The sequence below is a fragment of the Palaemon carinicauda genome, chromosome 5, assembly GCF_036898095.1.
Source record: "Palaemon carinicauda isolate YSFRI2023 chromosome 5, ASM3689809v2, whole genome shotgun sequence".
Taxonomy (NCBI): domain Eukaryota; kingdom Metazoa; phylum Arthropoda; class Malacostraca; order Decapoda; family Palaemonidae; genus Palaemon; species Palaemon carinicauda.
Window position 1 is genome coordinate 181,580,399 of NC_090729.1, and position 15,000 is coordinate 181,595,398.

The following is a 15,000-nucleotide window of genomic DNA, read 5'->3' on the forward strand; positions in this document are numbered from 1 at the left end:
GGGTTGATTTCAATTCTAAGTACAAAATACCTGAATTCGACAGGTATAAGTACAGTAGAATTGTCATTGACTTTTATCTTTCTTCGTGGCCGAATGGGTTAGTCACTGTCTATATAAGCTTGCCGACCAGGGTTCGATTCCCGGCCGGAGCCAAGCTCTTGTCTTTGTGAGATTTCGCCTGGGGCTCTGATCCCGAGGTCGTTAAGAGAATCCAGACATTAATATATCAAAATATATATGGCTTATTTGAATATGAAAAACACGTAAAAATGTGCAAAATTTATCATATATATATATATATATATATATATATATATATATATATATATATATATATATATATATATATATATGAGTCATATTCTAGTGCCTTGTGTGCTAAGAGAGAGAGAGAGAGAGAGAGAGAGAGAGAGAGAGAGAGAGACTACGGGAGCTACTTAAAAAGAAGAAATTTTCTCACAGATATACCATGATAATCAAATTCTAATCAAATAAAAAAAAAACTCTAAAATATCATGAATCATTATGTAACCTCGGTCATAAAATCCCAAGACCTGTAAGTACTTGTGTGACGCACTGAACATCAAAAGATGGTTCCTTTATATCACGTTATTTTCGCTCTCCCAAGGTTCGGACGAAGCGAGGGTGCTAACAAGAGAGGCATTGACACAAGTTTCCTCAGGTAATTATGAGCTCGAATATTCGTGCTTAGGTTAAATGGATTTGCATGATTTAAGTGTGTGTTTAATTTCTGTTTGGTAACGGTAATCACCTTTGATAAAATCATAAAATCAAATTACGTTGATTTTAGCCACATTTTCAAATCCTGATGCTCCAGTTTCATCCTAAATGAGGATAATAAACCAAGAGATTTAAATGTCTGAGGTGTCTGTGAATATTGGCAATTGCTGTATCAATAAAATTACCTATACTCTATTAGAATTTTAACATTTGTCTGTAAAATTACCAATGGTCTGCCCAATATAAAAACAAAATGGATCCTTACATTACCTTCATCTTCAGATACGGCCGAGGGGGCGATTACGAAGACGACGAAATTGCCTCTTTATCTGCTTCCAAGAGGGACCGCAACTTCTTGCGTTTCGGACGCAGCCACAACTTCTTGAGGTTTGGACGCTCTGGTCCCGAAGACATCGTTCTTGAGGGAGCTCCCGTCGAAGTTCCATTTCCGGTCCCAGAGAAACCAGATCCGGTCCTGCTGAACAGAAACTTTTTAAGGCAAGAGAAATGAGGTCAAATTTGATTGAACTGAGAGAGAGAGAGAGAGAGAGAGAGAGAGAGAGAGAGAGAGAGAGAGAGAGAGAGAGAGAGAGAGAGAGAGAGAGAGAATGTTATGCCATTCATTGAATTTTATCATCTCCATTAAACATATGAATTAAGAAACAATATTTAGTTTAGTTCCATTACCTTCTTAACATTCTATTAAATGGATGACCAATAGATTATTTCCTATGTCTTGTTAAATAATGATAATATAAAATTAATAAATAGATGAAAAACCCAACTTTTTTCTCACCAGATTCGGCCGTCAATACAGCAAAAATTTCCTGCGCTTCGGACGCTCTGTTGACGCTTCGGACAGCTGTGATGAATGCTGAGACCTTGGAGAAAATAGTATCTGAAGTCCCCTGGATAAGTCCTTCGTAGAATCTCCTGAGCTGCACACCATTGATACTGTATTTGGAATAACTGTCTTAAAAGTTCTAGAAGATGTTTCAATATTCGGCAAAACTGATACTTTTCCTCGCTCATTTTTCATTTTGATGCCAGGTTTAGACGATGATGATTCCAATAGTATCTATGAGGAAAAATATCGTATTGTGACAGAATTCTGAAACAGAGGCTGTGTATGAGAATCTTTATTAGTTTGTTGCATTCAAAGGTTGCAATAAATTATCTTGAAACTAATGTCTAGTTTTTATATTGAATGCTAAAATTTTATCACGGTAAAAAAATATGAAATTATCGCTTTTTAGTAAGGGCGTCTCATTTTTTTTTTTAATTCTAAGCAGATTTTAACATTCTAAACTATCTACTTAGTTTTCATGATGCAACTTCAATGAACGTATTTCATATTTACCTGCAAAACTCTTTAGCTATATCTATTCTAATTAATCGCTTTAAGGTATGAATTAAACCATAAATCAGGGGTAATTTTAAAGTTTCTCTGAACTTATCAATCGTTTTCCAACCAGCAAACATTCTCTCTCTCTCTCTCTCTCTCTCTCTCTCTCTCTCTCTCTCTCTCTCTCTCTCTCTCGTACAATCACTCTATGATGCATTCTTGCAACTGAATGCGTCAAGTGGTAAAGTTAGAAGACCACTTTGTAAATATAGGCAAATTATAGAATTACTATGAGGTTTGATTAATGAATGCATGCACAATCTGTAGGTAATCCAGAAGTGTGAAATCAATGAAGAGGGCGAGTAAAGAGTGGGTGGATACCGAGACAGTTTCGGAAAGTACATAAGAGGAAGTAGAAAGACCTAAGGGTGAAATTGGAGGATCACCTAAAACAAACAAACAAACATAGGAGAGTGAAAGACGAGTGATTAATCGGGAGGTAATTTCATCTCCCTGTAAAAATTCTGTTGGAAAATCAATTATGATGTACAACAGCAAAATGCCTTACATAAAAAAAAAAAAAAAAAAAAAAACCTCCGTAAAAATATACTGTTCTCAGCTGTATTTCCGTAAAATACTGGCCACCGCAATTCTACCCTACTTTGTTATTATCTTTTACGGGTTAGTGACCGTAATGTCACTCCTTTTACGTCAATATATCAGTTTTTAAACGGTAAATACCTAGAAACTTACCTGTAAGAAACGCTTAAAAATACAGATGGCCAGGACAATCATGGTATGGTATAGGAGGAAATAAGTTATTTCATTGATCCTTTTAGCTATCACCTGTGGTGGAATATATCATCGATACATCAGCAGAATTATTTGCTTGGCAACAGGTCAATTAGCTCTCGGTGTATCAATAACACTGAAGACTTTTAATGCATATGCCTTTATTCGGTCAAAAATCATTTAACGAGTAAATATTCTGAAGGATATTGCACTAGAGGCGTACACCAATTTGTGAGTATTGTTAATCCCAGCTCGTGTAACAGTGCTTTTATTATGTTCTATAGTGCCGGTGTTACAACGTCCCATAAAACGTGAAAAAAAGTAAATTGGCTGTAAATCAAATCCTGAATCCTAATGTGTCTTTGCTCTCATTTCGAAGAAGAAAGCAATGCCAGAAGTCACGTATCCAAGGAGAAGTATGAAGAAGAATCCTTCCAGGTGTTCGAAAGTAAGCGACTTGACGCTCCCATCGTCAACTTCGACGTACTCAACGTCCAAGGCAAAATCGTTACTACTGTCTGCGTTTCCGTCGTTATTTTCAAGCTGTCGTTTATTTTTCTTATCCAGTTCCTTGAATGGGATAAAAGAAAACATTTAAGTTTCTCTGTGAAATGGATATTTGAAGTAAGAGCGCTAAAGAACAATGAATCGGATCCGAAATAATGTAATACTTCTAGGGTACTGTATAATTTTGATGATCGTTACTTCTAAAAACTACTTGTTTAGAAACGAAAAATGTAAATGAATTCGCACACGTACACACACACATATATATATATACATATATATATATATATATATATATATATATATATATATATATATATATATATATATACATACATGAGTGTGTGTGTATATAATATAAATTATATATATATATATATATATATATATATATATATATATATATATATATATATATATATATATATATATATATATATATATATATATATATATATATATATATATATATATATATATATATATATATATATATATATAATTTATATTATATGCACACACACTCATGTATGTATATATATATATATATATATATATATATATATATATATATATACATGAGTGTTATATATATATATATATATATATATATATATATATATATATATATATATATATATATATATGTATGTATGTATGTATGTGTGTGTGTATGAAAAATAATTCCATATTCATGAAGCTAAAAAAATTTCCAAGACTCGTAATAGCCTAAACCAACATAAAAAAAAATCTCGAATGTCTGACCTGTTTCGCGATTCTGAGGGATTCCAAGAACCAGTAGTTGACAAGACCACTCTCAACCATCCGATTGATGACGACATCAAACTTCCTCTTCAGTGGCGATCCTCTCTGAGTTATCAATCCGATGCTGAAGGGAGAAAAGGTCTCCTGAGGAAGAAGACAAAAAAGAAGAATTAGTGGAACACAAGGATAGATGAAGTTATGATAATGATAGATATATAAGAGCCTCTTGAAGGTACACTATACTTAATTTTTTTTAATGAGGCGCATTTCCACGGATTCGCAGGGGTGTCCTTTTAGCTCGAAAAAGTTTCCTACTAGCTGATTGGTTAGAATTATTTTGTCCAACCAAAGAGCGATTAGGAAACTTTTCCTAGCTAAAAGGGCACCCCTGCTATTCCGTGCAAATGCACCTCATTAGCCAAAATTGAGTATAGGGCAGTGTTTCTCAAACAATTTTTTTTTGGTGGGACCCACAGCAAGAACCACAGTTTACATCGCGACCATAATACTTAAGATGTAATAAGACGAACTCCGTTCACCGGGTTTATTTATTCAGCATCGACAATTTATATTCATATTTTTTATGATGTGTACTTTGCTTTATCTATTTGTAACCTTTAGAGAAACAAATATGAAGGAAATTTCGACACAAAGGTAAAGTACTAGGGCACACTATTCTATCTTAGCTCTCTTTCTCTTGTTTCTTTTAAGTCTTTACAGTTTATATATGAAAGATCTATTTTAGTGGTGTTACTCTTCTTAAAATATTTTGTTTTAATTGTTCATCACTTCTCTTGTAGTTTATTTATTTCCTTTCCTTACTTGGCTATTGGAACCCTTGGGCTTATAGCATCTTACTTTTCCAATTAAGGTTGTGGCTTAGATAATAATAATAATAATAATAATAATAATAATAATAATAATAATAATAATAATAATAATAATAATATGGAACAACGCCATCCAATACTTTGCAAAGAATTTATCATGTGAAAATTAATAATGGGCAGATGTAGGTTGGGAATAGAAGTAACAATAAAAACAAAAGTTCTTTAATAATGATCGTGAATAGAAAACATTTACATTTCTCTCAATGAAACTCGAATCCCTAACCTTAATAAAACCTCAAATCAATCAATCAATCACTAACCTTTATGACATAGGACTCGGCTACTCCGCGGTGGGTGAATTCAATCGTTTCCATATAGCGCAAGACATTCAGTCCCGCTATGATGACCACGTCTCCTTTCCTCACACGAGAATACAACACGTTTATTCGGCCATTGTAAACATCATACCGACGAGACAAAGCCTGTTATAATAATAATAATAATAATAATAATAATAATAATAATAATAATAATAATAATCTCCCTTATATAAGAAAGAGCTAGTGTCTGGATATATATCATCATCATCTCCTACGCCTATTGACGCGAAGGGCCTCGGTTTGATTTCGCCAGTCGTCTCTGTCTTAAGATTTTAAATGAATACTTCTCCATTCATCATCTCCCCCTTCACGCTTCATAGTCCTCAGCCATGTAGGCTGAGGATATATATATATATATATATATATATATATATATATATATATATATATATATATATATACATGGCTGAGGATATATATATATATATATATATATATATATATATATATGTATATATATATATGTATATATATATGTATATATATATATATATATATATATATATATATATATATATATATATATATATATTCTGTCAAGCTGGGGGCAGGGAGGAGGAGTAGTCATACTTTAGTGAGAGGGGTACACTGAGAGGTACACTCTCAGAAACCACAATATCCCACAAATTGCCGAACCAGCGGGATGTAGTTAGGAAAGGGAGAGGGGTTAGGAAGGGTTGAATCTGTGCGTGTTAGTGCCTATCTAAATATTTAGTCGCCATTTTGACTGGTCGCGTACACTAGTAATAATAATAAATAATAAAGAGGTAAAATTAAGTTGGCAGTTATTACTACAATAAACGAAAATAAGAAGGGAAGAAATCTTAAACAATGTGGATCAACCCATTCTGTATAAACCCCAAATTAAATAAAGGAACAGAAATTCCAATTAAGAACAAACACATACCTGCAAATGTCGATTCGTTGAGGATGCCAGCGCAGTTCCAAAGATGGCGCCCATCCCGCCCACTTCCAGCCCAGACTCGTCGAGTTGCTTGATGGTGTCAATCGTAGATGGCTTTCTGGCCACGGTGAGGAGCGCCGTCAAGTTACTGCAGTAGGCGGTGGTGATTATGATGGCATATAGCCACAAGAAACAGACGAAGACCTGCGTGCCACGACGCACGGGTAGAGAGGCCTGGCCTTCCATGAACTGGATGCCGAGGGCGTACAAGATGGTGTAACTAAGACTTAGTAGGTCGACTTTCTCGCCTCCGCTGAAAGGGTCAAATGGATAAGATTTTAGCTTTATTATTATTATCATTATCATTGTAATTGTCAATGTCGTTGTCATTGTAATTGGTGTTGTTGTTGTTATTACTTGCTAAGCTACATCCCAAGTTGGAAAAGCAGGATGCTATAAAGCCCGAGGGCTCCAACAGTGGAAAATAGCCCAGTGAGTAAAGGAAATACACTACAAGCGAAATAATGAAAAACTAAAATAAAACATTTTATGAACAGTAACATCATAAAATAGATCTTTCATAAAAAAAAAGTATGTCAGTCTGTTCAACATAAAAACATTCGCTGCAAGTTTGAGGAGTTGAAGTTCCACCAATTCAGGATAAGCTAAAATTAACCATATGGAACGACATATAGTTTTTTTTTCTAGCATGCACATTTAAAAACTAGAATTGAATGATTGGTTTAAAGTTTTCTGGCATCTTAAAAAGGAGGAAAATTGATTTATTAACAAAGGGCAAAGAATGGCTAAAGCATTTTTCAAACTAGCCACCAACCTCGCTTTTCCGATCTTAGCCATGACGTACAGGACTGGCCCGCTAACCACCATCCCGGCAATGATGGAAATCCAAGTGGTTAGTTCGAAGGGATAGAGAATTCTCTCCCATTTTGGAAGAGGCTTCGGTAGTCGGGATAAAAAGCAGCTCACCTGAAGTCCACAAGTAAAATTCAATTTTAGGAATATTTTCAATTTTATCTGTTCCTCAATATCTGGAATTCATATTTCAATACTTTATTCAAAAGGAGTTTATAAAATTCGGTCATATGGTCCAGTGGTGGGGTTGGGGGTTGCATTCGGCGTTGAAGTGCAAGATGAAATAACGGAATTACAGGGACAATGGTAAAGTAGAAGGTTAAATAGTTCAGGCCCAGAGGTACAGTTGGCCACAGGAGTTCCTGCCACACTTCCTCCATAAAAGTGCACCCAATCACACCCTTACTTAAGGCGAGTAACAAAACAGATAAGTGTAAGAAGAGCTGGCAGAGGTGGTGGGACAGGCTGAACTCAGGAACTAGCCGTGCAGTAATGGTGTGTCTGGGTGCACTTCTACAGAGCGGTGTGCGCCAGGAATTCCCGTATCCAACTGTACACTGCAAAGACCCTTTAGTAAAAACTACAGAGTAGCGGAGGATACGCTCACGGCGCCATATCTCCATACGAACTTTATATTCACAAGCTTCGGTAAACAAGTAACACATTAGGGTTTAATTATTTGAAATCACTCGGTGTAAACTCCAGATTTCCCGTTGAAGTCTCCACGCGTCAAAGAAACTAAAAGCTTTTGATATGAAATAAAACGTCTATTGCATTCCACATCATTTATTTACTCATATCTATATTGTTATCTTATCGTGATTGACAGATATAAAGGAGTTACCTCTGCAATTCACTCTACGTTAATACATTCGTAGTTTGTAGTTACTGTTTATAATAAATAGTTTACGACTTCCGATGTAGTTACTGTTTTGTTTATAATAAATAGTTTACGATCACCGATGAATGTCAGAAAAGCAGAAATAAAATTCACGAAGACAATGAAAAGCGTCGAGATATTGTTTCCTTTTCACAACAGAGAACTACAGTGCTGAGAGTGTTTCCCATGTAAAAGAACTTTATAATACAGACAATGTGTCCTTTTTACTTTGAAGAACTTTATAATACTAAAAATGTAGGCTATCCCACTTTTAGAGAACTATACTTGAATGAATCTTTATCTTTACTTGAAGGAACTTTAGAATGAAATCAACTTTAGAATACATATTTATAATACCTATTTGAACGTTAAAGAACATTAGAATACCGAAGTTATATCTTAATTCTAAAGTTAATAGACATTAACAAACCAGTTTAATTTTTAGCGAGCTTTAGAATACTGAATAAATTTAAAGAATTTGAAAACATTGATAATGAATCCCTTTTCACTTTCAAAGAACTTTGGAATACATACAAGAAATTCGGACACGAACAAAACTTTCGTAGAATTTCTTCGCAATCAAATTAACGTCTCAGTAAAGAAAAGACTCATTGCCAATTTACTAAGTTTTTCTTACTTTTCCAAGTAAACAATCTTCTCTTAAACTTTCTTACTGAAACTCTAGAACGGTTCGACAAATGTTTAAAGTGACGTTCTTACGTGTGAACGGGGAATTTGGTTGTCGAACACGTTAGTTGAACGGTTCGAAGAAAGTCAGTTCTAGTCTGACTTTAGTGGGAGGGGTTACATTATTCACAAACCTTATGCATTTGTGACTGACTGACTGACACCTCTTCGAACCGTTTGACAAGCAGGTTTGAAAACTAGATTCAACTCTCTTTGCAAAACCCTTACAACCCAGTGCAAGACAGGGAACCGAACTCTTACCTCGATGTCGAAAGGCACGCTGAAGTCGGCCACGAGCATGCGCAACGTGACGTTCGATATGAAGAGGTTAGCTACCCCGACCTCGGCTTCGCCCCTCTGGATGATGCCCATGAGCCCATTCCAGGAGCCGTTCGGAGAGCGGAAGCCCCATAGGACCTCTATAGGATGAAAAGGAAAGAGGGAAAGGTAAAATAAAGGTGGTGTTGCTGCTGTCATGTAGAAAAATGTCGGTATGTGAGGAAAGGAATACTTTTCTCTACAGTATCATAGTTTGATGTTATTACATTCGTGGACACACACACACACGCGCATACACAAACATTTCATAGCAAGATACGATGCTACAAGGAGAGAAAGGGAAACGAATGGAAACTACAATGGAAACTAAAAAGGAGAGAAAAACACGAAAAGGCCGAGTCGTCACCTTGGGAAGCGTCGTTGAAGACCAACGTAGCATTAAGGGCGTGAGCCAGTCCCCTGACAACCATGATGTCCCTGCCGTACCTCATGGTCACAACGCCGTCATCGTCCCATTCGTACATGACACTGGGTCGCCAGTCGAAGGCTGTCACCTGTTGAGGAGTTGTTAAGTTTGAACAAACTTGTGATTTGTTTCCTTCAAGTTCCTAACTTAAGTTTCCTTCAAATTCTTACATGATTTGCATTCTATTTTTGTGATTTAGCACTTTCTTATGACCATCAACACGTGTTAGCAATGGTTTATTTCTTTCAAAAAGTCTGTAGAGATGAATAACGGACAGGGAGGTTATTTAGCCATTATTATTATTATTATTATTATTATTATTATTATTATTATTATTATTATTATTATTATTATCATTATTATTATTATTATCATCATCTTAGGTACAGCCTTATTGGGAAAATCAGGATGCTATAAGCCAGAGGGTTCCAACAGGAACAAAATAGCCCAGTAAGAAAAGGAAATAAATAAACTACAAGAGAAGTAATAAATAATTAAAATAAAATATTTTAAGAACAATAACAACATTAAAATTAAAGCTATAAAAACTAATAAAAAACCAGAGGAATAGAAATAAGATAAAATAGTGTGCCCGAGTGTACCCTCAAGCAAGAGATCTTTACTTGAAGACAGTGGAAGACCATGGTACGGAGTCGATGGCACTACTATGCAGTTAATTCTAAGTGTTATTCTTTTTCAACATAAGGCTCAATACTAGTCAGTACTCTAGAAGTTTTATTTTGTGGAATGATCGTAATCAGGCAGTTGAGTCGGTAGAACGTCTCAAGTTCAAATTTGCAGTGAATGTTTTTAAAGAACACACTGTCATGTCTCTTTTTATCGTTTTTATATGAAAGATCGATTTGAATGTTGTTAATGTTCTTAAAATATTTTATATTAATTGTTCATTACTTCTCTTGAGGTTTATTTCTGTGATACCTTTTCTCACTGGGCTATTTTTCCCTGTTGTAGCCCTTTGACTTATAGCATCCTGCTTTTCAAACTTAGGTTGTAGTTTAGCTAACAACAAAACAACGACAACAACCAATAATATTAATAATAATAATAATAATTAGGTAAACTCACCGTGAGTGGGGCTCCACGAAAATTGGACAGCTTGTCAGGGAAGAGAGTTTGCTTGCGAGGCGTGAAACGGTCAATCTTCCAAGTTGTGTAGTAAGTGATGCCTTTACCCACTACGATCTTGTTCGTGTATAAACCCCACTCCCCGAGACGACGGTACTGCAATTATAAGACGGAAAGTGACTGGCGTGTGTTATTTTCGACAGTATCTTTATTTTTGCCATATAAAAGTTCACAATTTCTATTTACGAAACTCAGAGCTTTGTGGAAGACTTAAAGAAAAGAGAGGTTGTTCAAGCTATCTCATTGAGCCTATTAACTTGAATAATACTTTCATGTTTTGTGAAATTTCACTGCTTTTATAATATGTATATGTATATATATATATATATATATATATATATATATATATACATATATATATATACATATATATATATATATATACATATATATACTGTATATATATAGATATATATATATATATATATATATATATATATATATATATATATATATATATACATACATACATATATATATATATATATATATATATATATATATATATATACAGTATATATATATATATATATATATATATATATATACAGTATATATATATATATATATATATATATATATATACAGTATATATATATATATATATATATATATATATATATATATATATATATATATATATGTATATAAACGGGGCATGAAAATACTTTATTTTATCGTTTAATATTTACTTACCTTCACTAACCCAATAAAATTTTCACTTTTTGAAAATTTCTCAGTCGACGATACGATGTCCAGTTGCTCTTTCGACAACCCCACGATTATGTACCTGCAAAAATCAAGTTGAAAATAAATAAATAAATAGCCGACTTGACATCTTCATAGCCCTATCATCTGAAATTTCCAATTTATACAAAATGTTTAAGAAATTAGATTGGATATCTCAAATGTATTTGGTTGTGTTTCATGCCATGCTGTGCTACTTGTCAATAAAATAAATACAGTACTGTATCACCATCAAATCGCTTGTACTGTACGTGTATTTCTTACACGCTCATACACTGCAATGATCTCTCTCTCTCTCTCTCTCTCTCTCTCTCTCTCTCTCTCTCTCTCTCTCTCTCTCTCTCTCTGATATTAGAAAAACCTGTTTAAGCTTCCTATAGCATGTTTCATAATGTTAAACTTATGTCATTGTTATCCTTAACCGTTTGTATACAAGCTTGTGATGTCCCGTTAATAATCCAATCATTTTGCAACCTACCACACGCTCAGTCGAAATAGCGAATATTTCAGCATGTAAAAATATGAAAAGGAGGAAATACAGAGATGCAACCTTACCTGCCAGTGAAATCCCATATGTAATCCTGCTTCTCGGTAAAGTTTTGTAAGATTTCGGGATTTTCCTGAAGAAAAACGTAGCCTCTGCACTTCGGGGACTTCCATATAAACTTGCCGTAGTCATTTACGCTGGACATTCGGATTAACTGCGAAATATAGATGTGGAAAGTGTTCTTATGAAATTAATTGAAAAAAGGTTTCCATGAAATTAAATGAAAAAAAAAATTCTATGAAATTAATCGAAAAAAGTTCCTGTGAAATTAATTGAAAAAAAAAATCTATGAAATTAATTGAAAAAAGTACCTGTGAAATTAATTGAAAAACATCCTTAGAAATTAATTGAAAAAAAATCCTATGAAATTAATTGAAAAAAAAATCCTATGAAATTCATTGAAAAAAAGTTCCTATGAAATTAACTGAAAAAAATTCCTATGGAATTAATTAAAAACGTGCCATTGAAATTGATTAAAAACGTTCCTATGAAATCAATAAAAAGAAACACGTTCCTGTGAAATTAATCAAAATCGTAGCTATGGAATTAATTTAAAAGTTTCCATGAAATTAATTTAAAAGGTTCTATTAAATTAGTTTAAAAGTTTCCATGAAATTAATTTAAAAGTTTCCATGAAATTAATTAAAACATTCCTATGAAATTAATTCTAAACATTCCTATGGAATCAATTAAAAACGCTGCTATGAAATCATTTTGAAAAAAGTTCCTATGAAATTACTTGAAAAACGTGCCTATGAAATTAACAAAAAAAAGTTCCTATGAAATTAATTTAAAAAATTTTCCTTTGAAATTAGTTTAAAAACGTTCCTATGAAATTAATTAAAAATCTTCATATGAAATGAATTAAAAACAAGTTTTAATTAAGATAATTCCAGAAGCTTCCATGAAGTATATCGTTTCTATCAAATTATATCATATATATATATATATATATATATATATATATATATATATATATATATATATATATATATATATATATATATATATATATATATATATATATATACACACATATATATATACATATATATATATATATATATATATATATATATATATATATATATATATATATATATATATATATATATATACTGTATATATAGTTTTAGGAATTAATTGGCAAACTCTCAGGCTCAAGCATAAAACGAAGCAAGGTATTTTTTACTTCTTGAGTAATTATCATTCTGTACCAAACATATCAAACATCTCAAAAAATATATTTTCAGACACTAACCTTAACAACTTCAGTGAGTGAAATGTGATTTTTGTTATTGAAAGACGTAAAAGGAACGATGTATGGAATAATGAGGATCAAAGAGAATCCCTAAATCTAAGTAGGATTTTGATTATGAAAAACAACGTCTTTCACAAGTTATACATCTTAAAATGTTAAATACTCCCTAACCAACCAACCAACCCCCCCCCCCAAAAAAAAAAAAAAATGTTGATAAGGTAAAGTAAAATTCTCATCCGGCAATGGATATGCTACGTAGTCTTATTGACATTACCTTAATTCAACTAAAATACTTCAGATCTCCCCTTGCCAAATTGCAGTCATTATGAATATGTTTCAGGAACTAACAAACTTTTAGTCATTATAAATGTTTCAGAACTACCAAACTTTAAAAAATACCTCATTCCTGTTCCGGCCATTTATTAAAAAAAAAAAATCATAATAAAATAAAACTTTAAATGTTAAAAAAATATCTAACATCATTACTAACCTGTCTAGGATTTGGGAGTTGAAGCAGAGCTCCCAAGATAAGCGATCCTTCGAATTCCGCCTCGTAAGCGATAACCAAAACGCAGGTTTTCATATAGGAGGAGAATATGGACAAGAGAAGCCTTCTCAGGGAATCATCGTTGCCTAATGCGCTGCCTTCCTTCACCGATAATGAACGAGTTCCAATGTCTCGTAAGATGTTCAGGTTCTTGAATGACACCAAATTTTTAGCTGATTGAACATATATGCTGGAAGGCGTCAAAGTCGTTTCTTCTGGGAATTTCTTCGGAAAAGAGTTATTCAGGCGAGAAATTCCCTCTGAGGGGTTTGATTCCGATATAAAATGGAGGTATTGAAGACCAGAAGGGTATGATGTTCTGTTTCTATTTCCATCGCCAACCAGCAATTGGGACTCTGAAATCAATCCTGTCTCAGTGTCGTTGCAGATGTTGTGCTCGTACATTGAGCAGGTGGCTGCTGGAATTTCAAGCAACATCATTGTTAATAGCAGGAGTCTTTTCATCTTGATCTAGAGGAAGAACCTGGAAGAAATGCAAAATGTTGCAATGAAAAGAAGAGATCACATACAAATATTCGCTTAAATGAACAGCTAGTACAAAGTGTGATGCAGTGAAAAGCTAATGTTGTACGTCAGAAAATTTCACGCAACTTACATATATATTATATATATATATATATATATATATATATATATATATATATATATATATATATATATATATATATATATATATATATATATACATATATATATATATATATATATATATATGTGTGTGTGTGTGTGTGTGTGTGTGTGTGTGTGTGTGTGTGTGTGTGATGAAATAAAATAAACTTTTGTCTTAAAACTAAAAGTAAATTCTCATCAACCCTTTGATTTTTCTCTTAATATCTATAATCTATACAGGTATGCTTAATAATCATGATTCGAATCTATATGCATTGATGAAATAAGATACTTATAGTGAGGTCAAATGTTTTGTGAAAATTAATATAAAACCAGAGTCCAATATGGTCAAAACTATACGAATATGAAAATAAAACGCTATAACTGATATTCTAGTGAAACTTCTAGATGAAAAAACAACAATTAGAATAATGAAATCGCTATAAACCTCTAATCCTGTAGCGAAGAGAGAATCCAGTGTGAAGAATGGCGTGAATGCTTAAGCCTTATAAAACAAACTAGGATATAGAACCCTCCCACTGGGTCGACCATCCACCAATCATGGGGCACAATTTACTGCCCAAAGATCTCTAAGGCTTCGAAATCCGCTCCAGCCGTTCCTTGACTCCGCCCATTCTTGTTTGAGGACCTCAACGCCTTTGTTGCGAAATGT

General features: G+C 33.2%; 2 protein-coding genes across 3 annotated transcripts in view; one reads left to right on the forward strand and one right to left on the reverse strand.

The window, feature by feature from the left end:
• LOC137640695 (FMRFamide-related neuropeptides-like) overlaps nt 1-1,905 on the forward strand; it is a 14,205-nt gene extending 12,300 nt beyond the window's left edge. Inside the window, exons 3-5 of one of the 2 annotated variants that reach the window (XM_068373188.1) lie at nt 629-682; nt 1,024-1,239; nt 1,541-1,904. In XM_068373188.1, coding sequence (XP_068229289.1) covers nt 629-682; nt 1,024-1,239; nt 1,541-1,619 — 349 coding nt within the window. In that variant the 3' untranslated portion in view covers nt 1,620-1,904. Of the gene's footprint in view, nt 1-628; nt 683-1,023; nt 1,240-1,540 lie in introns of both variants that reach the window. The other variant, XM_068373189.1, reaches the window with a different exon arrangement.
• Nucleotides 1,906-3,061: 1,156 nt separating this feature from the next.
• Nucleotides 3,062-14,164, reverse strand: LOC137640696 (ionotropic receptor 21a-like). Its single transcript, XM_068373190.1, has 11 exons — nt 13,641-14,164; nt 11,898-12,043; nt 11,292-11,385; nt 10,536-10,691; nt 9,390-9,537; nt 8,966-9,123; nt 7,100-7,251; nt 6,268-6,577; nt 5,301-5,462; nt 4,151-4,294; nt 3,062-3,448 (listed from the first exon to the last, which is right to left on the reverse strand). The coding sequence occupies exons 1-11, from the start codon at nt 14,160-14,162 to the stop codon at nt 3,230-3,232; spliced, it is 2,211 nt and encodes a 736-aa protein (XP_068229291.1). The 5' UTR covers nt 14,163-14,164; the 3' UTR covers nt 3,062-3,229.
• Nucleotides 14,165-15,000: the final 836 nt, after the last annotated feature.